We start from the raw sequence: 27,083 nt of genomic DNA, 5'->3' as shown, positions 1-27,083 counted from the left end.
CACACAAAACACATTTACTAAAGTAGGCTATTAGCAAATAGTAGAAACACATAATGTTTCCACTATTCTGTCCTAGATAAAAGTTTAGAAGCTTATTTATCTGTTCAAAAACACCAAAGCATATAAGCAGTTGCTTATCTAACTCCAGTTATAAATTAAGAATTTTAGAATTAGATGGACATGTAAATTTGTGAATATTACTATGGGAAAAAAGGGTATAGTATTTACTTTGGTACAATTTTCACTAAGAAATCGTTCATAAATTTCACATTTTATCATTAAAAATGTGTATTGTGATTTTTGTCATGATCACAGGTGCTTTTCTACTATTTATTTCTTATGAAAATAATCAAAACAAAATTATTTTTCTTGGAAATATCATAATCAATCAACTTTCTGAGCTTGACAGGTCTTATTTCTGCTGCTATCAAGAGAATAAGACCAATAAGACCAAGCAAAATAAGACCAATCAGAGATGTCTGAAGTGTAAAGGGGAGGGGCTGGTTTGAGTTTAGAGGTGGCCTTGCTTGATCTCACCCACATGTAGGCTTCCACTGGTCGATGACACCTCTGGCTGAGGTCGCGATGCATGTTAATCCGTCTCTGTTGACTTGCTCGCGGCAGGACACAGCCTCTACCTTGATCGCATAGGTATGTCTTTGAAAGTTTGTCAGTCAGGCTCTTCTTCTCCACCTTTTAGTGTTATCTTGCCATTTCGCATCTTGTCTGCTGTCTCTCTACATCCTCCCCCATCAATAGGTGCCGTGCTTTCTCTATCAGAAAAAACATCTTTTGATTACAAAAGCATCCGTGCAAGTGTCTGATTTTGTGTGTTGAGGTCTTTTCTGACTGCAGGCCCGGAGAGGATGTGTCACTGCATACAGGTTTTCCCCTGTTACTCATGGGCCTCTTTCTCGCAATGTCTCTTCATGTGGGCCTGAGCATTGCACTATTGCAGATTTCTGAAGTTATCACCTCTATTTGAGTGACTGTTACATAGTCTATAATTTCCTTTTTTTTACTAATGCGTGAGATTTTTGTTGATAGCACTTACAGACTGTTGTGACCAGGGGTAGGTAATGCCTGTTGTTGGATAGGCCTAGTTGCTTTGACATCTGATGTACTATAGTTTCGTATAACGAAGGAAAGGGTTCGAAATGGTAATGGGACAAAGGTTAACCTGCGTTTCAGATTCAGACATTCACAGGCCTGCAAGGCAGGTAAGTCGATCACTCATTGCACAATTGCAGAATTTCTAGTCATTTCAGTCAAAATTAGCAATTACAGCACATCTTCCTCGGTTTCATTCTTCTTATTCTCACACTCAAATGAGAATTCAGCTGCACCAGGGATTTAAAAGAAATGGGTGAAGAAAAAATAGGAACTGATGAGGTATCGTTCATTGCGACGTGCATTGTTTGGCGTACTGTAAAACATTTTTTTTAAAAATTGCAACACTTTTAGTAAATTCTTGGTGTTTCAGTTTGCATATCATTTAGCGTTGCTAATTTACAGTTGTCATAAACAGAACAACAATCGAGCACTGGTTTTTTTTACGTTGCTGGATTGACTGTGTTAACGATAGCTGTAGAAAATACAGAAAAATGCAATAATGCATGAAATGGTTAATTAATATTTATTTTTTAAGGCTATTTTAGATTGAGAATTTATAATATCTTTAGCATAGCTTATACAATATGCATAAACATAAACATACAGTACATAATTATATCATTTTTGAGAATATTTTTAGGCTTTGATTCTTGAATTTTCAGCGACGTCTTCAAAGCAAAAACAAGAACAAGAGATGCATTTATGTTGATAGCTTTGGCAATATGATATTCATGTTTGCATGTTTAAGGATTAATAAATGACCTACTGTATTCTAAGCTTCATCTTTGGTGTAGTCTAGATTAAGTACAGTAATATGACTCACTTATATTTATGACACACTAGACTTTTAATATAAGAGTATAATACTGTATAATACATGACTCATCTGGATTTTTTCTGAAAAAAGGTACACACACCCAAGCTAATGCTGCAAATAAAGGTGCAAAGGAGAATAAGTCTATTTTGTTGGCAGCCGAGTATATTCAGCTTTAAATGGATAGATCACCTAAAATAAATAATAAAAAAACTCATGTTGTTCCAAACAAAATGTCTTGTACATTGTACATCCGCACAATGAAAGCCAATGTAGTTCAACGTGTTTTGACACCAGTGTCCTTCAACGATCTTCATTTGTGAAGGAGACATAAAGATGCGGTACGCCATGAGTAAATGACAACAGCATTTACATTTTTGGGTAAACTATTCTATCTTGTTTCCTAGTTGTTGATCACAAAAGTTGTGAAATGCAAACTGCACTATGAGTGCGTACATTCTCAACAGTTAATTTGGGCAGTTATGAAAGTGAAGTATCTGCACACACCTGTTTGGAATAATGGCTCACAATATTAACATTGAGTTGTTTCGGTTGTTTTTTCATGCTTTGCTGCTTGCGTATGTGTGTGTGTGTCTCTCACTTTTAACCAGTTTAGCATCAATTCTAGTAATTAGAACATCAAGCACCGTCATCTCAGTACAGTGTGTTCCACACAATCCGTCACCATTGCGTCCTCGCTGAGGGGGAGTGATTGTATCAGCATACGTTTTTGCAGGCATTTGATACTCTTCGACTTTCTCGTTTGCGCTTTCGTCAGATCGACAACAAAACATACAGCGCCGACACTTGCGTCTTGAATCTTGCACATCTCTTTGCTGACGGCAATTTCATATTCCAGGATGATCGTGTTTCTAATTTGGAGTGTCATTCTTTTGCACGCATTTCCAGATCGTGTATCAAAAGTGTTTTTCCCCATAAAGTCCGCATCACTTTCTGCGCAATTGTGAGGAATTAGAATGCAGCTGACATGTACTGTAATCAAACGCTTCACCAGACACCACATCACACTGCTACTACAGTAGATGCATATCTAAACCGACCTACTGTATGGCTTTGATACTGTTGTTGTTGATCAAACAAACTTGAACTCTTACGAGTCTCAGCGTACCGGCATTAGTCAGAGTTTCACATTCTGAAGAGGTCTGTGGCTTCATCGCAAAAGCTCCACAACAAAATTTCAAAAGGTGATGCAAAATGCGAAAGGCCCCTTGCCGCCTGACATGACCAGACATGTCCGCCTCCACTTTGTGCCATACGCAGACAATGCAATTCCAGTTCACGGTTGAATGTATTGTGAGATAGAAATGATTAAACATCGCTTAGAGTTTCATTTTGTGAATAAGATTGTCTGCCTGATGTATGAAAGTAGGTTAGAGGTGTTGGGACTCTGATGAGTTTAGGAAAAAACCTTGTCAATTGTTCTGAATATGTCTTTCACAATCTCTGAAATTAAGTCAAACGGCTTATATTGCAAAGTGTATTTACCTCTTCGGGCTTATCTATGTTTCAGTCTTTCTTTCGGTCTATCTGTCTGTCTGAAAGTTACGCGATCTTTTTTATCTTAAAACAGCTGAACGATGAACAGTTTGATCAGTCTTCGGATGCATGTAAAAAGACTGGTTAAGATTGATCATCTTGTTCATCACTGTTAAGACGTCTAGAGATTGATATCTCAACGTATGTGTCATCAAATGAGCAGACAAGAATAGGTGATTTGAGTTCTGGAAAATTACAGGCCTATAAAACTCTTTTTTTTTTTTTACCTAAACCACATGCATACATAAATTGAAGAATGAATAAACAATAGCCAATCAACCTGGCTAGTCAATAAGAAAATAAAAAGATAAGCAATTAAAATATAATCAGAGATGGATATTATTGTCTACATTTTATATATATATTTATATATATATATATATATATATTACCATTTGTGCTTAACGTTTGTGACTTAATTGTCAATACAAATAACTGTAATGAATTGATAATTTTTTTTGTGTTTTTAAATCATATATCACATTACACAAAATTTGCAATTTATGTAATCCAATAATTTGTATATTTTATAATTTCCTGGGAGATTAATTTAGATTTTCACATTTTCTAAATAGTTTTCTCTCTCTTCATCTTCTCATACATGTCGACTATTATTCCTCATTGTCCCATGACAAACTTACCCTCTGTTTTTCCCCCATCTAAAGGCTGACATGAGATTTCTCATCTCGACATCAAACCTGATCATCTCAGTTCAGCTGCACCTTTCGCCCTTCGAAGATGATCCGCATTCATAACCCTCACCACGTGCCATTTCTACATCAGACGGAGCAGCTCCGCCAGGCCGGAACCCTTTGTGACACGCTTCTCACCGTGGAGGGCCTTTCATTTAAAGCCCACGCTCTGATACTAGCGCTGGCAAGCAAACGTCTCAAGCGTCAGCTAACAAACCAGCACAGCCCAGGATCAGGGTACTGCTGCATTATAGACAGAGTCTCTTCCCACACCTTCAAGCAAATCCTAGATTACGTGTACAGTGAATCGCTGGAGGTGCCCAAAGATGATCTTGAGGAGCTGCTGAGGGGCGCTGAGTACCTAGAAGTGGAGTCTTTGGTAGAACAATGTCAAGCACAACTTAGAGATCCAGAATCCCCAACTAAGACAGACACAAAAGTAAAAAATTCCCTCCAAGTTGACAAAGCACACAAGGACACTCAGTTGCCTAAAAATAGCCACAATTTGGATGGAGACCACCTTGATTGCTCTTTAGAAGAAGAACGTTATTCCACCAAGAGGCCGGTCCAAGATGCACAAAAGAAGAGCTGTTCTCCCGTGTCTCCTGTGCCTCCCATATTCTCCAGAGACACCATCATCTCCTCCAGCTCTCCGTCTCCAAGCCCTCGCCTCTGCTGGCCGCCGGTCAGCACGTCTAGGAGCATGTTGTTAAACTGTAGAGAAATCATGACCTTCCACTCCCTTCGAGCATATCCCTACCCCACACCCATGTACCCCATCCTCCACCATTCGCTCCAGCCACAGGTCTCCTCCTCACTTATGGGTTACACGGGGTTGATTCACCCCTATCACCCTCTCATACACTCTTCTCCGCTGACTCAAGACCGTCCCTTCGTTCCTGGTCTGAAAGGAAAGAACGCCTCTATCAGTGCAGCTTTAACGGGGTCCATGTCAGATGATCAAGAGAGGTAAGAAACGACACGCAGATGACACTTACAGTGTATGAATGTTATTGGATTAGATAATTTATCAAATCCTGTGGAACTGATTTTAAAGACAAGACAGCACAAGCACAATTTAAAAGGATTTTTTTTTTTTTTAATAGGGCGGTTTGAACATTTTATAGGTCATACACTTATAAGGGGATAGTATGCCCAAAACAATAGAGGATTTTTGACAAATGTGTCTATGTTTAATGTCAATACAATGGAAATCATTCAAAAACAAAACAGTTTGATGAACATTCTTCAAAAGATCATCTGCAAAAGAAAAAGTAATTCAGGCTTGCAACAACATGAAGGTGACAAAAGAAGGAAGTTAATTCCCTTTAAGTGTTCAAATAACTTTTGGGCTCTCTGCATACCTAAAAATTTTACATTGAATTTTCAATAAATTACAGGCTATTATATATATTTAGACGTAGAGCTTCAGATGCCACTCATCCATCTTTTTTTTTTTCAAGGAGAAGTCCAAGGTTATAAGACATCTGGGTGTAGTCAGCATAGTGAAAGAAAATCACATTTTTTTATAACGATATTTTAAACAGGAAGCCACATTATAGTCAGCTAATGTCAGCGGAACACCATTAGCCTGGTAAACTTGTTTTTTACCGAATGCAACAACACATTTACAGTCATAACCAAAAGCAAACACCGCAAAATTCTGACTTACCTTTGAAGTGTTTTTTTTTTTTTTTTTTTTGCATCAGTTAATATCACCCTTCACTAAATATTTGATCATTTTAATATTTAAAAGTGCAAACATAATAATGGTTTGCTACTATGAAAAGTAGTGAGCTATTTTATAAGGTGTTTTATATATTCAATTTAAAGTATTCTCAAACTTTTGGCTTCGTCTGTACAGACCAAGATAGTAAGGCTTGCCTAATTTAAATGATTCGATTTTGGAACTGAGGCCACGCAGTCTATGAAAAACGGGGAACATTTTTTACTTTTATCCTGATTTTATATTTAAAATGGAAAATCATGTTCTCTAAAATATTTTACTTCAATAAAATATTCTTTGTGTAATATACTGTAGTGCCAAGCAAGTTTTTTTTTTTATTATTACAATTTTTACCTTTTTAATTTTCTTTCTTTTTTCAAATTTGTTGAAAAAATAGTTGTACAAACAGTGCAAGAATTTTATTAATCTACAAAACTATTTTAGAACATCGTTTTTAAGTTGAGAAACAAAGTCGGTCATGCGTGACAGACTTTTGACGGCTGGTGGCTATGCTTGCATTTGTATGTGTGTCTATGAATGTGATTTAGGTGATACACTTTTCTTTCTGTACTTTCCAACAGACACATTTTCCCCAACCAGCCCCCTTTTCCACCTACAAGAATTATCTTTCTACAGGCTCCATTAAAATGAGGGGAACTAATAACGGTCTGCAGTTCCACTGCAGTGGAATAACTGTAATTATGCAATAAATACAATTATGTCATCATTGTAATGAAACATTTGGGGGGAAATTAATAATAAATATTTAATATAATATACAATTGAATTGAATATAAAATGTAATCGTGTGACCTATAGATGTGCTTATGCTCATAAAGATCTGTAAGTCACTCATTTAAATAATTTGAGTATATATATTTTTATTAGTGTAAATTTGAAGTGTTTAAATCTGTAAAAAAAAAAGCACAGAAGCACCATGTGCTGTAAATACTGGATATGTTGGTGGAGTGTTTTGGAACACAGCAATTACTATCAAGGCCAAAACTGAGGGGAGCCCCCCATTTGTCCCCGACTTTACAAACAGTAAACATGAAAGTCAGTCATCTCCACCTTCAGAGCAGGATGTTCTATTTCAGTCTCATTATTAGCCAAACTCTGTTCCACTCCCTAATTTGCTACAAACACACAAACAGGTGCCCCATCGAGACAGAGATCTCTAGGCTTCTTTTGCTCAATCAATGCTGAAATGAAACATCTGAGAGCAGACACCGTTTTTCTTAACACAGGGAAACAGTACAAGCCACCCACACACAACTTTAGACTAAATTATATCACATTTCATGGTTAAAATAATGTGAAATTTATGAGAGCCTGTTAGACAAATGTAATACATTTGGTAGAGCATAATATTAATATTATTTTGATTCTAAATACTCGAGTCGCATGAGCTTTCCTTCACACTGTAGATGTGCTGCAGGCTTCATGACTCCGGCAGAGGAAACCATTGTCTGCTTGCACTGTTTCCTGCTACCTGAACACAAAACCTTTGTTCCTACAGTTTTTGGTCGTAGACAGAAGGAGGTGATGTTAGTCTAAATTGAGTTCCTTAAACATTTGATAAAACGGATTTGACAAGTTTGAATAGCTTGTTTGTTGCTTTGCGTTGGGCTACGGCGTGCCATATATCAATGTTTGTTCGTATATTTTCTCTAAAAAACGTCACTACTACTCATTTCTCAGTATTTTTAGACGCTGAACCATCAGGTGCATCCTGGGATGCATTTCAAAGAATTTAAGAAGATCTTATAAACTTTTGTAAACTGCTTTTCCTTCACAATACGGACCAAAAAATTGGATTAAAAAGTCTGGGCGGAAAGTCATATCTAAGCATTTGTGCATTCATCTAATTTAAATTATTTAGATTGAAGCATTTACATTAAAAGGTTTGCAAGATTGTATATTAAAAAACTCTGATGTGTGTTTTACAACTGAAATAGTACTAGTGCCCTTTCTTCTAAATAATGACACAAATGTGATAACACACTGAGTCTATCAGCAGTAACACCTGAGAGCGTGTGGGTTTCTCACTGACCTTTACCTGCTGGTCTGAATTAGCTGTGGTCTAGCCAACTCACTAGAATGTGTGGAAATGCAGCTCTAAAAGGGCAGCTGAACCTGCAGGTGTTAACTGACTAGATCAACAAGTGGTTTATAAAAAAAATATATGTATATATAAAACACCAGCGAAAAACGCAATGACGTTTGAACATATTTGTTGATGATCGATAAAGTCCTAAATGCAATTGTCTATGCAAGTTACGCATGGAAAATATGGACATCTTTGAATGGGCGCTAACATGACGACATTTTCCACAGGAAGCCAAAGGTTCAAGAGGAGAGGGAGATATGCTGCAGACACTGCGGTAAACCGGCACTGGAAAACCCCTGGAGGCCAATGACTGGGTCATCAACCTCAGGTAATATGTTGTACAAGTACACAAAAAATGTGTCTAGACACTCTTATCTGTCTAGAATAAAGGCGGCATCTATACAATCATACAAAAGCTTGCAGAAACACAAAATGCATGGCAGAGTTGCAGATTTGGTCTGGGATGCACCTTCTTTTTACGTAGATCAGAAGAATGGATGCCTGCAACAGGATGTAAATGTTGTGTATCTCTCAAAGAGCTGAAAGATGGTGGCCGTTACCGCTCTTCCGCTGCCTGCGGTAATAAAAAGGATACTAGAAAGTGGAAAAAATGCTAAATTTGTTCATGCATCAATAAAAGTACAGTTGATCAGTTTGATTCCTTTGAAATTTTTCCAAAACAATACCGAGCCAAAATTTCCCATCAAATTTTTTTTTTTTTACGCAGTGTATTCATGCATTAGACACAGTATCCATCTTGACTTACAATAGAGGAACATAGCCAATCTGTTATAAATCTTCTCCGGGTTTATTAGAAAGATTAGGTAACAAACGTAAACCAGAGTTAAAATGCAAAGGAAAAATAAATATTATTTGATACTTTATTTTTCATATTTATTATTATGTTTACGTTATCCTTTTTAGCATTCCTTATAGCTCAGTAGACAAAGGTCATGATTTTGAATCCCAGGGAATGTGTGACTTTTAAATCTATACTTCCAACGCAATTTAAAGTTGCTTTGGATATTTCATAATTAATGCTTGCACCCAGCACTAAAATAGACTTGAATGTGAATGTCATTGGCGCTTTGTAAATGTATTTAGTTCTGATGCATTTATTCACAGGTGCACTCTTCAAATTAATGTAATGTTCAGGATTAAATGTACACCTACAAAGATTTCAGATGCTTTCTGATTGTCAAACATTAATGCAGCGAACTTATACTTATGAATATTGTTCTAGGCCATATGTGTGAACCTGAAGGAAATGACTTCATACTTCAGATTAAGTGACACCAGTTAACGAAAGTGAAGTTAGTTCTGAGAAACGCTCCTGCAGTGCAAATGCTGCTTGGCATCTAAAGCAAAAACATTTCTGCATTGTAAGTTCATCTAGTGTTCAAATACTTTTTAGGGGTTACTGTGTAGTCCCAGTGGTGGTTGTGCTTTGTCCTAGTTCACATAATGTTCACAGGGCATAAATACATAAGCAAATGACCCCTTACCTGCTAAACTGGGGTGTAAAGCTGTGCGCGAGAGAAAACTGTGGCTTCTGAATCGTGGTGCATCAGCACAGTCCTGCGGTCGATCAGCTCTGTGCTTCATGGTGGTTTATATACAGTACCAAAACAGAAGTGTTGACTTGTTCTTTTTTCATCCAAATTGGGGTTAGAGTGCTTTTTATGTGTGTGCAAGCATCTGCGCGACTGAGCATTTTGGGGTGAGAATGATAGTAACACATTATTATGAGATGTTATCTTTGTAATTTGAGTTTGTTCTTCATTATAACAAATTGAGAAATATAGCATTACAGCACTGGCTCACCAGTGGATCCTCAGCAGTGAATGGGTGCCGTCAGAATGAGAGTCCAAACATCTGATATAAAAACCATCACATTAATCCACAAGTAATGCTCACTAATCCATTCCATTGCTAAAATACAAGTCCTTAATATATAATACTGATTTTACAAGTATAAAATCCATTCAGGACAGAAATATGCACAGATTCATTCGCAAGCACTGTTCATGAGTGAAAAGAGTCTAAAATAAGGTCAGTTGATTTTAATGTGAGAGGACAACAGTGGATAGACTTGGATTATGGACTTTTGTTACAAATACAAGTTTACTAGTGGCAGTTTAAGAGGTAAAACTTATTTGATGTAGATTACTTGTGAAATATTGTGATGTTTTTATCAGAGACTCATTCTGACGGCACTCATTCACTGCAGAGGATCCATTAGTGAGCAAGTGATATAATACAAAATTTCTCCAAATTTGTTCATATGAAGAAACAAACTCGTAAAACTGAATTAACCATCGATGGCCTGATGATGAGTATGGTTTTGAGTGGACTAATTCTTTAACTGTGGTGGCCTTTTTTTTTTTTTATTAAGCATATTTCATGTAGTCTCTCATGTAGTTATTATAAGGTCATAAAATTGTCTAATAATTAAAAGTCTCTAAATAAACAAAATAGAAGTGTTGTATGGCATTAACAGTGTTTCAACCATATTTGTTTTATATTCTGAAATATAAGATGAATATTTTCTTCAACTTTGATGAAAATGTTTGCGACAATCTAAAAGTGCGATGGCATATGACTCATTCAACATGACACCATTAGGTTCATATAGGTTATGCCAACTGAAGTCATTTTTAAAGTAATTTTTAGTTTCCAGCTGCATGCACAGTTTGTGCTTTATAGATTTTGGTTTTATAAAAATGCAGCAAACAACTTACATCCTCAGTTATAAGAATGTTCAATGCCACCTTTTCGAACAGCAAACTTGTGCTGTAAAGGCGCAGGTTTCTGCAGCAGTTTTATGTTACTGTGCTGCATCCTGAGTTAGTGTGTGTGTGTGTGTGTGTGTGTGTGTGTGTGTGTGTGTGTGTGTGTGTGTGTGTGTGTGTGTGTGTGTGTGTGTGTGTGAGAGAGAGAGTGTGGGGTAGGTGGGAATGTGTGGGTGTTCAGATATGTGTGAATACAATGTCAGACGTGGGCCCATATGTTTGCCTTTGTTTCACACATGACTTTTGTGTTTTTGCGTTTTTTGCGTTTCACCGAGCTCAGAAGTATAAGCTTACACAACCTTGTAAGTGTCCATATGATTGTCACAAGCGAGGTCTTCACAAAAATAAAGACAGAAAGTGTTAACCATGTTTTTTTTCACATTTTGAGCTGTACAGGAGAGGATGTGGTGTATGCATGTATGTGTGTGTGTGTGTGTGTGTGTGTGGAATGGGGCAGCTATAAACTAGGCCGCACACCAAGAAAGAGTTGCCACAGGATGTATTTATCTAAAATTGGGCCCCTCGGCTGCGCACTACCAAAGCTCAGATATAACTTTATTTTTGACCATAAATCACTTTTATCTACCCCTTTTGCAGTTAATAGAAAATAAGCATAAGGTGCTTTATCATTTTAACAGAACTCGATATTTACCAGCAAAAAAAATTTGATCTTTCTGATTAGTATTCTTTAACAAGCAGTCATTTCTCTGAAAACGTCTTAAGCGGGTATTTTTAACTAGTTTCCTCAAGTCAGAATACATATTTTATGTCCCTCAATCTTCATTTATTCAGTTTATAACATTAATGATCATTGTTTAACTATGTTAGGATATTAATGTATATTTTGATGTACATTGTTTAACTGTGCAAGGATATAAGCAACTGGAATCTTGTATCACTGGGTCCACATTTAAAATCTGTTGTATTTAAATTAGGAAAAGAATAGAAATGTTATGTTAAACGTTTTAAACAAAGAATTTATTATGTGAATAATAAACACCTATAAAATGTACAAAAGCACTAAAGGCCATACACTATTCTTAATAATTTCAACTTTAGACTTTTTTTTTTTTTTTGTAAGAAACTTGTGCGACATTTTTGTTACCAGCTGCAAACCATTTAATCAGTGTCTGCCGAACATCATGCACACATGTACACCGGCTGAAAATGACCACATAGATATGTATGCAATGATAAAATTGTGGTCTCCTTCTCAAGTCATTTAAAAAGTGGCACAAAGGAAAATTAACTTTGTGCAAAAAAATACATTTGCATAAAAGTCAAATTTCTTTGCATCCAGAGAAACACACAAGATGCTCGACATGCTAATAATCATGCAGCACAAAAGCTGCGGTCACCAAAGCAAAGTAAAAAAGATTAATTTTATGAAATATTCTAATAAATCAGTTTTACTCATGCTTTTAGACTTTGGTTTATATTTGTACTATCACACGTTTTAGGTGCACTTTTCTGTATTCTGTAATAAACAAAATGAAATTTTTTGGTCACACTTTACAATGAGCAAGATATTTTCTACAGTATTTTGTCATCTTTGTTAATGTAATTTTGATAATACAGCTTTACTGTTAATTAACTCATATAACAAATTTAAGGAATTATTATTATTATTATTATAATTAAATGGAACTGTATTGTAAAGAGCTTTTTAGATTAATAATTAGATAACGCTATAAGTCTCCTTTCACTTTCACACTTGGTTAACTGGTGTTTTAGCGAATGGAACAATTGTCACCAGCAGTGCATTAGACAACACTTAAACTAATTTAAACACATCTGTGCAGATATGAGGGGCCAAAGAGCTGACCAGCATCACACCTAAAATATCCCTGCGTTCTTGTGAAGCACAGCTCCACTTTTGGGCTGAAGCACGGTGACCAAGATGTGTTTTACAGTTTTAGTCAAAAGGTCACTATTTATGTCACAGGTTCATTGCAAGAGATACCATTTAAGGTTATTTGAGAACTTATTGTTATAACGGAAATAAACAACTTATTTAAAAAGCATGCATTTTAAAATTTAGGTAAGTTTCAAAAGGAAATAAAAAAATGTATCTGTGACTTCACAAAAAGGAATAGTTTACCAGAAAATTAAAATGTGCTCCTCTACAAGATGTAGGTGAGTTTGTATTTGTTCATATGAACAGATTTAGAGAAATTTATCAATTACATCACTTGCTCACCAATGGATCCTCTGCAGTGAATGGGTGCCATCAGAATGAGAGTCAAACAACTGATAAAAACAACAAAATAATCCACAACTTATCCCAGTGAATTATGTTCTGTGAAGCGAAAAGCTGCATTTGTGTGATACATTCATCATTAAGAAACTTTTAGCATCTTCAGGCTGAAATAAAAGTCCTCTATCCATATATTGCTAATTAATGTCATCTGAATCAGGAGAGAAATATGTACAGCTCAATCAAATCCAGAACAGCAAATATGTTGGTCAAGTTTGATGTGAGAGGACAAAAGGGAATGGACTTTTTCACTGGAGTTTTCACTTTTTTTTTTTTGGATGAACTATACCTTTAAAAGGACTCTAAACATTATCCGTAAACTGAGCAACGGAGCCGCATTTGGCAGTTTAAACCTCTTTGTCTGTGGTTTTATTCTGAAATGAAACTGCATTAGAAAGATCCAGTGATAACAGAGAATATGTCTATTTATAGGCCGCCAGTTTTCACTTACAGTTCTCTCATCACCCGTGGGCAGGTTCTGAGGAAATGGCGCTGAGGTGTAAGTTCTGCGGCCGAGGCGGACGGGACAGGCGATCTCTGCGCTCACTCAGGAGGGGTGTTGGAGGAGAGAAGCCTTACCAGTGCAAACAGTGTAGCAAGAGGTTCAGCCTTAAACACCAGCTGGACACACATCACCGGGTCCACACAGGTACAACCAACCTTTATACCCATGAGCCACCTTCCTTCAGTGTTTATATCCAGCCTGGGAGATTCTAGCGATCATGAAGACCTGGTTCAGGTCTCTGCTGAAAGGTGGCGCTATAGAAGCAGGATCACACACCACTCATTTAGATAAAGATTTCACTTTCTAAGAAACTCTACATTGTATTTCACTGCAACAAGATTAGATCTGCAATCTCAATTAGTGTTACTTTAGTACCGCTGAGATACTATTATAGATTATTTTATTTTTTTGCATATTTTGTATGTTTTTTGTTGTAGTTGTTTTAAGTTTTAATAAGTTTGTTTTGTTTTGTAATTGTATTAATAATTGCATCCAGCTGAAATAAAATACTTTTTTTTATTTTATTTACAAAAACTGTGTGTGTATGTATATTATTTATATATATATATATATATATATATATATATATATATATATATATATATATATATATATATTAGTTTAAATAAGTCCTTCACACATGGCTTTGTCTTTTTTTTTGTAATGACCATGAATTAGGAAAATTTTCAATTTTTTAAAGTTTAATATTTATATTTTATTTAATATTTTGTTATTTATTTTATATTTCTCCATTTTTTTCTTTTTAGTTTCAGTTTACATCTAAACACACAGCTTTGTCTATCTATCAGCTGTGTGTGTGTATATATATATATATATATATATATATACACACAAGTTTTCTCATTTTAATAATTTCATAAATGTTTAATATTTTATGATATTTACAGTATATTTTATATATCCATTTACCATTTTCCAAATAGTTTTACTTACAATAACTGCACTGATTACAAATTTGATTAGGGATTCTGGCAAATCATGATGAAACCTTCAGCTCAGTTTTCTCCTCGTCTCTCTTCCAGGTGAGAAACCATTCGAGTGTCGGCTGTGTGGCCAGCGTTCACGTGACTATTCGGCTATGATCAAGCATCTGCGTACTCACGGTGGCGCCACTCCTTACCAGTGCACCATGTGTCTGGAGTTCTGTAGCAGCCTGGCAGCCATGCAGAAACACCTGAAGAACCACCCCACGCAGGACTTCCCTCCAGACTGGAGCCTGAGCAGCACGTACCTGTACACCTGCCACACCTGAGCCCTGCGCGATAAAGCATGTAGATATGGAAAATTGAAGATTTGTTATGTTTCATACTTTTATTAATCTATTTTGAAGCCATTATTCAAATATTATAATATATTTAATATACACACAAAGGACATTTATGCCAGCTGATTTTTGTTCTTTAAAGACGTCTAGTTGGGTGATGAAGATGAAGCAGACTGTACTTTGCTAATGCTTATAACTTTCTCTGTGAAATACCATCACAATAGCATAAAAAATATTTGTTTGTTTATTTATTGAGCTGGTCAAATCTGTACCATTTATCTAAGCGCTCACTATGTGATCTATTTACACACTGTACACAATCTTTTAATAAAAGCATTATGGTCAAAATAGTCAGTGTCTGTTCTAATGCATACAGAACAGCAATTAGCTTCGGTATGTGACAGCATATTCTGTATAAATGGATGAATTAATTGTTTTAGCAGTAAATGAAATATGAAAAAGATATGCATTTATGTCTTTGACAAAACATTTCCATTTACAGCAATTATGAAATAAGGTTTTAAGGTTTTAAGAAAAGCATATGTAGTAAAGTAACAATAAGACAGAATAGACCTTTCCAATTGGCATCAACAGTGAAAATATGTTTAAGGGTGTAGCTCTGCCATCTACCAGCAGAGGCTGGCATACAGGTCAAATAACCCAGTGGTTCTCAAACCTGTCCAAACCGATGATTTGCGGGGAGTAAACTGACGCTGGGGTTGAATGTGTGATGCAGTCAGATGCCTAAACATTACAGCATTACAGCTTTTGTTAATACTGATCGCTTCCATTGTCCTCATTTGCAAGTTGCTCTGGATAAAAGTGTCTGTTGAGTGACTAAATGTAAGTGTACAACACTGCATTGATTCTTAATTATAGTTTACTGAACCTCTGTACATCAGGAATAACCAAAGATTTTGCAACAGAGTGGCAAAGATATCCTAGCTTGAGCAATAACACTCCAACAGTATGAGATATGCTTTCAGTGGTAATAAAATGGACTGAAACAATTGTTTTCGTGTAAAATGTATTTATTGTTTCAGACTATGATTCCATATAGTCGGAGGATATTAAACATTTTCGATATTTTTATTTGAGCTGATTGCATTGTTTTCCATTTGTCATGTCTCTCCTATCAAACAAGGTTTTGTGTATCTTTAGTGCACGGTTTAATTTAGTTTATGACGTTCCGTTTTCCTCTTTGTCCACTTACAATGTTTTAAAATGTGTTGTGTTTTGAAATCTGTTCCGATTTTAATGTTCGTATTCCAAAAGTCACCGTTACCACAGAAACACGAATTGCGAGGGAGGAGGCGAACAGCCTTCTGCAGTGATGATGGCGCACTGTCAAAAAGTAAGTGACATAACTGATCCACTCTCTATATTAAGAATTATTTAGGCGTTTTGAGATTTTTGGAAAATGCCTAAAGAATACATATAATAATGGGAACAATACTTCCGGAACCTGAAGCGCTGAGAAAGGGGACCGTCTTTATCGCACTCAAATAACTAGATATATTCGCATTCGTTGATTTCCGACACTCGCTCCTCCTGGATGTTGCGGATAGTCAATGTAACGTTACGTGCTCCTGTTGGTTTCGCAATGTCGTCTACTTGGTCGTACCCACCCAATGTCCAATTAACACTGCTTTTCAGAGATTCCTGGAGCTCCAGTGCAACTTGTGGGGTCTGTGGGTGAGGCTGCTCTTTCTGCCCGGCGGAAGAGGCACCGGATGTGTGCTGTGGAAGCCTCTCAGATCGACTCGAAACGCCCCTTTCTCCAGTGTCAAGCACGGCTAAAAACCAAACGGGCTCCCCAGTAGATCTCCGTCTTGATGTAGGAGCTCTTTGTTTGGAATATCATTCATGTCAAAACTAAGTTGTCAAACGACCTGAGAAAGTGTCATGTCTTGTTAAAGTGAAAAACTAACTTTAACTTTGACCACAAGATGGCGCTATGGTGTAAAACAAATCGCATTCGTCTAAAACTGACGCTGTTCTTCCACATTAGTTTAAATCGGTGTGTAATTCTGTAATGTAAAAGAATCTCACGAAACCGTGTCCAGGTTATATTGTTGTGTATATATGTGTGTGTGTGTGTGTGTGTGTGTGTGTATTTGTGAAATAATAAGGTTTTTGCCATTGTAATATTACTGAAATGATGTTTTAGCACATATCACTCCAAATTTCATTCTTTCATTTTCTCAAGGTTGTTTCCCTTTTTCCTTACTGTAGTTAGTGTTGTTGAATAAAACAAAACATTTTAAATTCGGTAGGCTAACTGAAATAAAATATAAATATTAGATATTTAAAGGGATAGTTCACCCAAAAATAAAAATTATGTCATTAATAACTCACCCTCATGTCGTTCCAAACCAGTAAGACCTCCATTTATCTTCAGAACACAGTTTAAGATATTTTAGATTTAGTCAGAGAGCTCTCAGTCCCTCCATTGAAGCTGTGTGTACGGTATACTGCAGAAATGTACTTAGTTCAGGGATATGTGTGAGGGAATCACCTTTTTTCTCCGCAGTTTTTGCAAGTTCACGCAATTTCATAGCATAAAATTGCAAAAATATCACGCATATTCCATCACAATTTTTAAGAAAATGTGCCGCGAAATCAAGGATTTTTGCCCACAACAATCACAAAAAAAAAATCTGTGTTTTTCTGGAGGGACTGGTACACTGACTGAACTGCTGTGAGGAGAGAGATGAACACCGAGCCGAGCCAGATAATGACTCCTTCACGAGTCAAGAACCGGTTGCATCGGTTTTCAGATCACCAGTAGTCCTTTCTGACAGTTCAATTCAATAAACCGGTTGAAGAAAATGGTTCACCGGTTCTTTTGCCCTCGACGTAATGGCGTCATTTTTGGACCAAAATGTATTTTCGATGCTTCAAAAAATTCCAACGGACCCTCTGATGTCACATGGACTTCTTTGATGATGTTTTTCATACCTTTCTGGACATGGACAGTATACTGTACACACAGCTTCAATGGAGGGACTGAGAGCTCTCGGACTAAATCTAAAATATCTTAAACTGTGTTCCAAAAATAAAATGAGGTCTTACTGGTTTGGAACAACATGAGGGTAAGTTATTAATGACATAATTGTTCAAATTGGGCGAACTAATCCTATTTTTTAATCCTAAAAATATCAATAATAATATTAATATTAAAATGTTTACTACTATTTAGTACAATCAATACTTGTTTACAACTAACCCAAATATGAATTAATGATTTAAGCTTTTATAAAGGCTAGCACTTTATTGTGTATTGCTGTACACCCAAAATGCTTTACAAACATGTAAGTTCTAGATAGGACTTTGTAAGATTAATTTATGCGGCAAACTGTTTTTTTATTTTTATTTTATTTATTTTTTTGTAGTGTAATTCCATTTATTTATTGTTAGTTTTTTCTGTATTGTATATAATTTACTTGGTTACTCCCACTCCTCAACAGTCCAAACTTAGTAAAAGTTAAATAGTTAAAAAAAAATAATAATAATAAATGTGTGTGTGTTTTGATGTAATCATAGTTCTTCAATTGCCATATTGGCTTGTCATTTTGACATTTGGGTCACTAGGTCAATAGATAAAGAGAGTGAAGAGGGCTATGATTATGAACACATCTGTTGCTTCCACTGTTCCCTCCAAGATGACAATGATCCCAAAAATCTCCCAAAAAAGAGACTGCTGGAATTGATAATGTGTTAAATGACCTGTAGCTCCGGAACAGATGGTCAGAGCATCTCTCATAGCCCAAGTTGATCTCAGACTGCTCAAGCGGGAGAAATTCCCCCTCTGACATCTGCAAAGACTTGATGAGCTTTGCATCAACTTCATAAGTTTAGCATTTGAATTTGGCATTTGACACATTGACCATGTGTCTCTCTTGCAGATCGCAGAGATGGAAAATAAGGCGAAGACCGTCATCACGGTTGGCCACAACACACATCCGGTTGAAAAGAAGTGTTTCTTCGAACTTCTTAGGATGTAAAATTTTGAGGAACATGCAGCCCACCATAAGGACGTCAATCATGGATCCCACAATGCACTGCGCCATGACTAAAAAACCATCTTCGTAGCAGCGTGGCGACACCATGCGAGCACCATTGCCAAAAGTCCTCTGAGTTTCTACCAAAAAGATCAATGCTAACACAGATCCGTCTATATTACAGATATTATTATATTATAGTGTTCCTGTGGCTCATTGGTAGAGCATTGCGTTAGCAGCGCAAAAAGTTGTGGGTTCAATTCCCAGGGAACACACATACTGTAAAATAATGTGTAGCCTGAATGCACTGCAAGTCATTTTGGATAAAAGCGTCTGCTAAATGCATAAATGTAAATATTGGGTAGCACACATCAGCGTTACCAGGAACTTCAAGATCTCCATGCAAGAATGCATTCAGCGTGTAAAGCCTTGTGAAAATAAACCAGGTGAATGAGTAGCATATCATAAACAGGAAAAGAAATAAATTTATACTGAAGGTCCACAAAAGAAATGAAAATGTCAACCAGGAACCATTCTCTCTTAGCCATATGTGCCAAGTCTATCCTACACTTTCCATCTTTGGATATGAAATGGCATTGTTCACGAAGCTCTGGTTGGCAAGCAGAATTCTTTGTTTTCTCTCTCTCTATTAGCTTTTTGTGTGCTTTAACTTTGCAGTCTACGTCCGGTATAGGTATGCAAAGAGCACTGTGGGATGGACTGCTGCACAGAGACTTGTGCATGGGTTTGTCATGTTGGGAACGCTAAGAGCATAGTGGCAACATTGAAGAACATTTGGCTCACGTAAAGAGTAACGGCTCATTAGCGCCAGCTCAGCCTTGGTAATGGCGCAGATACTGGGTCCCTAGCCGTACATGTGCACTCGCTGAGGGCTGTAGAGCAAATCTGTGGTGGTCCTGTGGCGCCTAATGGATACACTTGGTTTGGAGGTCTGGTTTGGCATAAACCCTTATGTCTGGCAATGGAGGTAAGTTTCCATTTGTTGAATCAGATTGATTATCTCTTTTAGAGAGAATTTGGAAATGAACATGTAGATGACATAAATGTCAACATTTAGCAAAACCATATGGTAAATGTCGCTGTAGCAAATTTTATCATTGCACTGGAGTTTAAAGGGGTCATTTGACATTGCTAAAAAAGATAAATATATATATTTGGTGTAGTGAAATGCGTTTATGCAGTATAAGGTTAAAAAAACAAAAAAAAAATTTCACATACTGTACAATATTGTGTCTCCTCTATGCCCCGCCTTTCTGAAACGCATTATTTTTACAAAGCTCATTGTTCTAAATAGCCAGGTGTATGCTGATTGGCCAGCTTTCCAGGTCTTTGTGATTGGCCGAATACCTCAAGCGTGTGACAGAGATGTTACTCCCCTTACCATACTGCGATAAGACAAAACCAATAAAAGCCATTCCAAACGAGAATTTGTTGCATCCAGTGGGGACATAAATACTGATGCTGCATTTCGTGCCGCATACAAAACCATGTCTGCAATTTGTGATCAGAGAAATGACAAACAACAAGTGCTACTCTACACTGCAAAAAACTCAGCCAAACCCCATTCCACAGCCATAACTGTCACACACCAAGTTTCAGAACAGGAGCCCTTGTCCTTCACCTTCTGATCAATAATCAAAAAATTCTGATAAAAAAATTTGCCTTCCTAACATTTGACTCAAAGTGATTTACAGGGGCATTTTCTTTTTACCTTTGTAATGGCATTTTTCTAATTTTATTAAATGTATGCAGTGTTTCCTAGGATTTGTTCCAGCTGTGGTGGCAGGACAATTCCCCATGGACCCAAGAATCACGTGCACTCAGAACTGAATTTATTTTAACTAAAAAAGACAAGTAAATAGTACATAATAAAATAAGAACAAATAAATTTATGTCTTCACCGTATATTGAAAGACAGCAGGAGGTTTATTTAGGCTGCTGTCTCTTTAAGAACTAATGGACAAATCAATACTGTTACACATGGATCTACTCTTACCTCATTAACCCCTTAACTGTCACTCCATTTTTGAAGATAGACTTGAATGTGCATGTTACAAACCTAAATTTTTATAATTCATGACTGAAAACATTTTGTAACATGATATTGATGAACCATTTACATGGTAATGCAATGTCTGATTTTAGAATGGGTTTTAAGGAGCGCTTGTTAACCCTAACCCAATTAAAACAATTAAGGAGCACCTTCTGATCACTAATAATTCAATAATTAAAAATTCTGATTATAAAAGAAAATTGGCTTCCTAATACGAGGTGATTTGTGACTAAAGTGACTTACAGGGGTATTTTCTTTTTACCTCTGTAATGGCATAATTTTCATGTCAAAATCAAAAATGTATTTTCATAAGCTTTTTTAAAATATATATTTAAAACAATATAATAATAAGTAGAATAACACAAATAAGTTACCAATCATATGAAATTAGTATGAATAAAAAATTAATTTGTACTACAGAGGGTGCACAGAAGAAGTGGTTTGTAGGTACATTTTCAGACATTTAAGGAGGCTCATAGGGGGCATGAGTGTCATCAAATTCATACATTCATGTGGAGATTAAGTACAGAAATATTAAATTATTTAAATCATTGAAATTATATGCTATAAATTTAACTAAATCCGCCAGCAGATGGCAGCAAATAACAGATTTTATCACTGAATCATTAATTCAACTGATTCGTTCGACCGGCTGATTCATTCAGGAATGAAGCAAGAGACTTACTGTCTTTATGATGGGCAATCATGAATCACTATTCGTTCATAAACGCACATTCATTGAATGAATGAATCTCTGCTGTGTTTTCTTTAAGAGATGCGAAGAGGCTGAGCTGTTACTATACACAAATCCGGTGAAACACGGAAGTAAAGCAGCGCCGTCATTACTGCGTGCCTTGCTGCTAAGAAAAGTAGCAGAAGTAGCTTGTTGGTACCGTAAACAGCACAAAACTACAGGCCTTGAATAAAACCGTTTGTATAATTCGCGAACCTTTGTTGCACATTGACTGCCCATGTTCACGGCCATACGGATTACACAAAGTTCCTGGTCAAGCGGATGAGTATTTATTGTTTGACTTTCATAATAAAATTGACAGAATCTGAGAGCTAATAGAGCAAAATCATGCAGTACTTGTTTACTGAACTGTTGTATTAAATCAATATCACATTTGCAGTCTCCCTTAACTATTAAAATATGCCTTCTCTTCTGACTTTTGGACTAATCTTTGCAACTTTAGAGATCTTAGCTATCCACAAACAGCTTGTGACCAGACTGTATGCTTGTGACACTCCAAAGAGAACGGAAAGCTTGAAATTTCATCATATGACCCCTTTAAGTAGTCTCAAGATTCAGTCAAGCCTTGGAAACCTTGTTATTTTGTTGGAATGACACACAGGATATTACAACACATTTAAATTGACATAATTGCAAAATGTTTAATGTGGGAAATGAACTGAAAATTGAGATGTCACAATTACATTACTTTTTATCTGTGACATCTGTAACATGACTGTAATAGCACTTAAATGTATAAAATGTTTATATATATATATATATATATATATATATATATATATATATATATATATATATATATATATATATATATATGAAAATGTATTAACTGGGCATGAACAAAAGAAGTGCAGGCTTAAATAAAACAGTCAGATAGCTTTTTCATCAGCTGCTCAGCAGGATTGCTTCTTCCAGTAAACTTTTCTCTGTCAAATTTACACTGCAAAGGTGACACAGAAGCCCTTTCTGAAGTAGAACTAAAGGTGTCTTTATAAAGTCAAGTTAAGGGTGCGCTGTTCTCAAAATTCAGTGTAAAGGCACAATGCCGCATAAAAGCTAGACTAAATTATGCCTGCTCAGTCCCACTTCAACATCTGTTGTCAAAGTATACAATTGCCGTATAAATGCATTAATGCCACCTCAGAGTAACATTAAATGCCACCCTTGCAGTGTAAAATTGCCAACAGGTATCTTTACACAGACTGTTCAATGCTGCTCAGAGGTGGCATAAATGCATTTGCACATTTATTCAAACTGTATATTTTAATATAGGGGACGAGGTGGGTCAAAGCAGGCATAATTAAGTCTGGCTTTTATGCACCATTGCATCTTTACATTGAAATTTGAGCAGCCACAGAGCAATATAATGCTAGTTTTACACCAATTTATAGCTGCTCAGAGGTGGCATAAATGCATTTACACAACAATATTATAGCTTGATTCTAGTGGCTGGTCAGGTGGGCTAGCATTATTTAGTGTTTCATGCAAGCATTACATCTTGACACAGAATTTAGAGTTTTGACAAAACACACTTAGCTGTTAGTGTTTTCACAGACTGTTTAATGGAATCGTTGCATTCACACAGCAATTACACTACGGTTTAATAGTAGTGGCTGAGGGGCAGTCACAGCAGGTATAATAAAGTCTGGCTTTTATGCAGCATTATTTACACTGAATTACAACCTTAACTTGTCTATGTAAAGATGAATTAATTAATCAACCAAATATTTTGTAGATTAACTGGCATTAAAATTAATAATAAAAAAAAGTAAATAAATAAGTTTGATCAAAACACACAAAAAAGTAAAACAATCAAATCAAGAAATTAGCCTATGGGACTACTAGCTATTTTGGCCAAGGTTAAATTAAAATAGATTAAAACAAACAATAATCATATCTATATATATATATTTTTATTAACTTTATGTTGCTGTGTTAAGAGAAATACAGATAATTGTTATTGTAGGCTAATTGTCTACATTCTCAGGGAGTGATTTTATCTCAGTTGGCCAAACACTTTCTGAAATGTAGGCTATGGGCTCACACACATATCCGGCACAGTCTGACCTAGTCACTGCTTTAAAATTACAACCCACCCAATCCTTCCCTCCAACCCACATCTGGTGAACTTCACACAGTCTGTAAGACATGACTTCAGTGCAGCCACGTCAAGGACTAAACGAAATCAGCCGCAATGACTTCAAAGATCTGTTTAGAAGGGGAATTCTATAATCTTTCTCTGCACAATTGTGAGCTTTGTGAGACTAAATATAAAATCATAGAAGGTACGTTTTGAATTCTGTGTTCGATAAATAATAATTGTCTTAGTCCATATGTAGGCTATAACTTGAATGCATAGGGCAAATTTAAATAAATTAGGACTCTTTGCCATTGAAGAGACTGGAAAAAACTTCAGAATTTGCCTGAATGAACCTTTATAGGTAATTTTTAATGTGCAAAATAAAGTGATGCCTATAATAAAGTGATGTTAGACATCGAAAAAACTGATCGAAACGGTTTTATTCCTTAAGTTAACGTTGTCTGTATCCAAACGTAGTCGCCTACTAGTAAGAAAAAAATGCACGTTTACACTTCATTGTTCTGTTCTGAGGACAGGTTACGAATTTTCTGAAAACTGCGGGTGGTCCGACGAGCAACAGCAGACTAAGACCCTACAGAGCATGCAGAAGCGGGACATTTAACGATGGGTCTCTAGTCAAATGCCAAAAGTGTCGCTCTTGTCCTCCGCCACAGTTTACTGCATCTGAGTGCAAAACAAACTCTGATGCCATCTGCTGTAAACAAGGGTACGTTTAACTTTCAATTTTATTTATTTACTTTTACTACTATAATTTTTAAGTGTAATTTCGTAATTAACACATTGCTAATTTAAGTCCTGAAAACCGAAAGCCAGTCCGAGTGAGCGGTTTGCGTTTATTCAATTTGATAAGACTGCCAATATACGACACACTAGTCTATTTGTACTAGGCTATATAAAAAGTGAGCTTTAAATCCCGTTTTTCTCTTTTATTCCGATGTATGGACATTACTGGAAGTGTTACTTGATATAGGCTTTAAATCGTTTGTGTATTTTGTTTTTGCAGAGAGCAGTTTTCTGACGGAAAATGTATCCCTCAACCGTCGCAGACCACAAGGATGACAGTAATAACGGTAGTTCTAACTTTTCAAGCTTTTCTTGGGGTCAGCTCTCTCTTTAATGCTTTCTCATATAAGACAGAAAGATATAAGCTTAAACATTCAACAAAAAAGGGGGGGAAAGCATTTTATTTTAACAGTGCAAACTCTTTTGTAGACTGCGAAATCGACTGTCCTCATAACAAGATCTGTTGCCAGCTCAAGCCCAACGCCAAGCCCTCAAATCTTTCCAGACCCCTCCCCAAGCCCCGAAAACTATATTCCAAGCACACACAGCTTAATGCCGAACCCCTCTCCAAGTTCAACTGAAGGGTCTCGTTCACATTTCATAGGTATTCTTCTTAATTTCATCATCCTTAAATCTTTATCTCTGCATTGGTTTACCACATAGGTATGCTGTTCAAAAGTTTGAAGTCTAAAAAAAAAAAAAAAAAAAAAAAAAAAAAAAAAAGTTTCTTATGCTGTTACAAAAGTCCAGTTAAAACAGTAATATTGTGAAAACATAACTACAATTTAAATATAGTTTTGTATCTGCATATGTTTTTAAATTTAATTGATTTTTTCATGAAAGCAATGCTTGAAAATGAAAAGGCTAATTTATTTTCCATCTTTCAGGGATCTATGCATGTTTTGGGATTTTTTCATCTTTTATGCTGGTTTGTCTCTTTCTGTTCATCAGGAGGAGGACTAAATCTTTCAACAAAGGTCAGTCAAACATAATAACAAACAAGGCAGGAAATAAGGAGGAAATCTGCAGGTCTCATAGCCTAGATATTTATGTTTCCTGTTATGACAGTGAGACTAAGCCAACGCTTTAAAATTAGCTCTTTAAAGACTTTTAATCTTAATGCTAAATGACATTAAGAAAACAAGATCTGAGTTCTGGAAACTCCATTTCTGCAATCCTCTGTCAATGCTTGTACAACGGAAGTGATGAACGTTACATTTATTTTGTATTTTTACACAATTCTTGAGTGCTACAATGAAACAAGATGAATCTCACAAGATTAACTATATCAACATGAATTTCTCTTGTTTTTTAAAAACGGCAGAGTTAAAAAAATGCTGTGATGGAACAAGTCATGAAAGCCTGTCCAAAAGGGGCATTACCAGATATGAACAGGCCATCTCATACAACATAATCAACGAGGGTCATAACGAGCACGCAACTGGATTGTCGCACCTATTAGGTGGGTATAAGAAAAAGAGTTACACATAACCCTACAAATAACTCCTTTACAGTAATTTCCCAAGTGAAAAAATGCCATAAATATTTTCACAGCACCTGAGGTCCATGGTGCACCTCTAAAAACGGTGCTGAACAACTTGGATGTTCTTGAGGAGCTTGTGTTGGTATTAGACCCTGACATTTCTGGTGCCAAGAACACTCGACACCTTGCTGCCCAGTGCTCCTTTTCCTTTGCCTGGATAAATTATGCATATTCCATGAAGGACCACAAAAGCCCCCTTGTTGCCGTTTTGGAGGGTGTCGTCACCAAGAACCCAGACTGGACAGTCGGCCACCTCGCTGAGTTGCTAACTGCTATCGGCCGTAACGATGCAGTGGAGATTTTGGCGAAGCTTCCTGCAGGTGTATAAGAAGAATTCATGCAATATTTTAAGAACACAGAGCAGTAATTTACTTATTATACTGTATTGTTGATCTCATAAGTGAATTTGTATGATCTGCTTACGCCTCAGTGAGGGTTAATGCTTAGCATTTCTAAAAATTGCATATTGTAGTGCACAATTATACAAAATCGGCAAATTGGAAATGGCTTTCTTATAAGATTGTTTAATTTCCCCTATATATAAGTTCAGTATTAAGTAACAGTGGTTGATGCATGCAGTGCTTGAATAATGTACATAGATTGACCGTCCAGGACAGGGTTCCTCAAATCTTGCCTTGAGGTCCAATGCGCTGCAGAGATTAGCTCCAACCCTGATCAAAGTCACCTGCCTGCTATTTTCTAATGATCCCAAAGACATTGGTTAGCATGCTCAGGTGTGTTTTATTAGGTGTAGAGCTAAACTCTGCAGGAAAGTCAATCTCAAGGTCCAGATTTGAGGATCCCTGGTCTAGGATGTGAACAGTACACTTTATACAATGGATAACATCTGGAGTCCATCATTTAGAATCAAATACAAGACATGTTTTGTGGTTTCCCACAAATGTTCTACCATTTCAGCTCCATACTAGTATGTTACACATTTAGTTGATTATAGCCTATAACTGCATGACAC

The 27,083-nt window shown here is 36.3% G+C and overlaps 1 protein-coding gene and 2 pseudogenes across 2 annotated transcripts; 2 read left to right on the top strand and 1 right to left on the bottom strand.

The window, feature by feature from the left end:
- The first annotated feature begins 516 nt into the window (after positions 1 to 516).
- On the top strand, positions 517 to 15,201 carry zbtb32 (zinc finger and BTB domain containing 32). Of its 2 annotated transcripts, none has more exons than XM_026282058.1 (5): positions 517 to 651; positions 4,150 to 5,145; positions 8,240 to 8,340; positions 13,537 to 13,710; positions 14,610 to 15,201. In XM_026282058.1, exons 2-5 carry the CDS (start codon positions 4,223 to 4,225, stop codon positions 14,837 to 14,839), a joined length of 1,428 nt encoding a protein of 475 aa, XP_026137843.1. In that variant the 5' UTR covers positions 517 to 651; positions 4,150 to 4,222; the 3' UTR covers positions 14,840 to 15,201. The 2 variants fall into 2 exon arrangements, with proteins under 2 accessions (XP_026137843.1, XP_026137844.1); XM_026282059.1 differs by lacking the exon at positions 517 to 651 and adding an exon at positions 731 to 1,220.
- On the bottom strand, positions 14,730 to 20,100 carry LOC113114937 (G protein-activated inward rectifier potassium channel 2-like; annotated as a pseudogene).
- On the top strand, positions 19,828 to 27,051 carry LOC113114590 (IGF-like family receptor 1; annotated as a pseudogene).
- Positions 27,052 to 27,083: the final 32 nt, after the last annotated feature.

This window comes from Carassius auratus, chromosome 15 (genome assembly GCF_003368295.1).
Source record: "Carassius auratus strain Wakin chromosome 15, ASM336829v1, whole genome shotgun sequence".
NCBI classification, from domain to species: Eukaryota; Metazoa; Chordata; class Actinopteri; order Cypriniformes; family Cyprinidae; genus Carassius; species Carassius auratus.
Note: the sequence above shows the minus strand (reverse complement) of the source record. Positions and strands in the feature narration are given on the sequence as shown.

Coding starts and splice junctions, on each gene's coding strand:
- zbtb32 (XM_026282058.1), top strand. CDS start 4,223: ATGATCCGCATTCATAACCCTCACCACGTGCCATTTCTACATCAGACG. Junction 8,341..13,536: donor GACTGGGTCATCAACCTCAG/GTAATATGTTGT, acceptor ACCCGTGGGCAG/GTTCTGAGGAAATGGCGCTG. Junction 13,711..14,609: donor ACATCACCGGGTCCACACAG/GTACAACCAACC, acceptor TCTCTCTTCCAG/GTGAGAAACCATTCGAGTGT.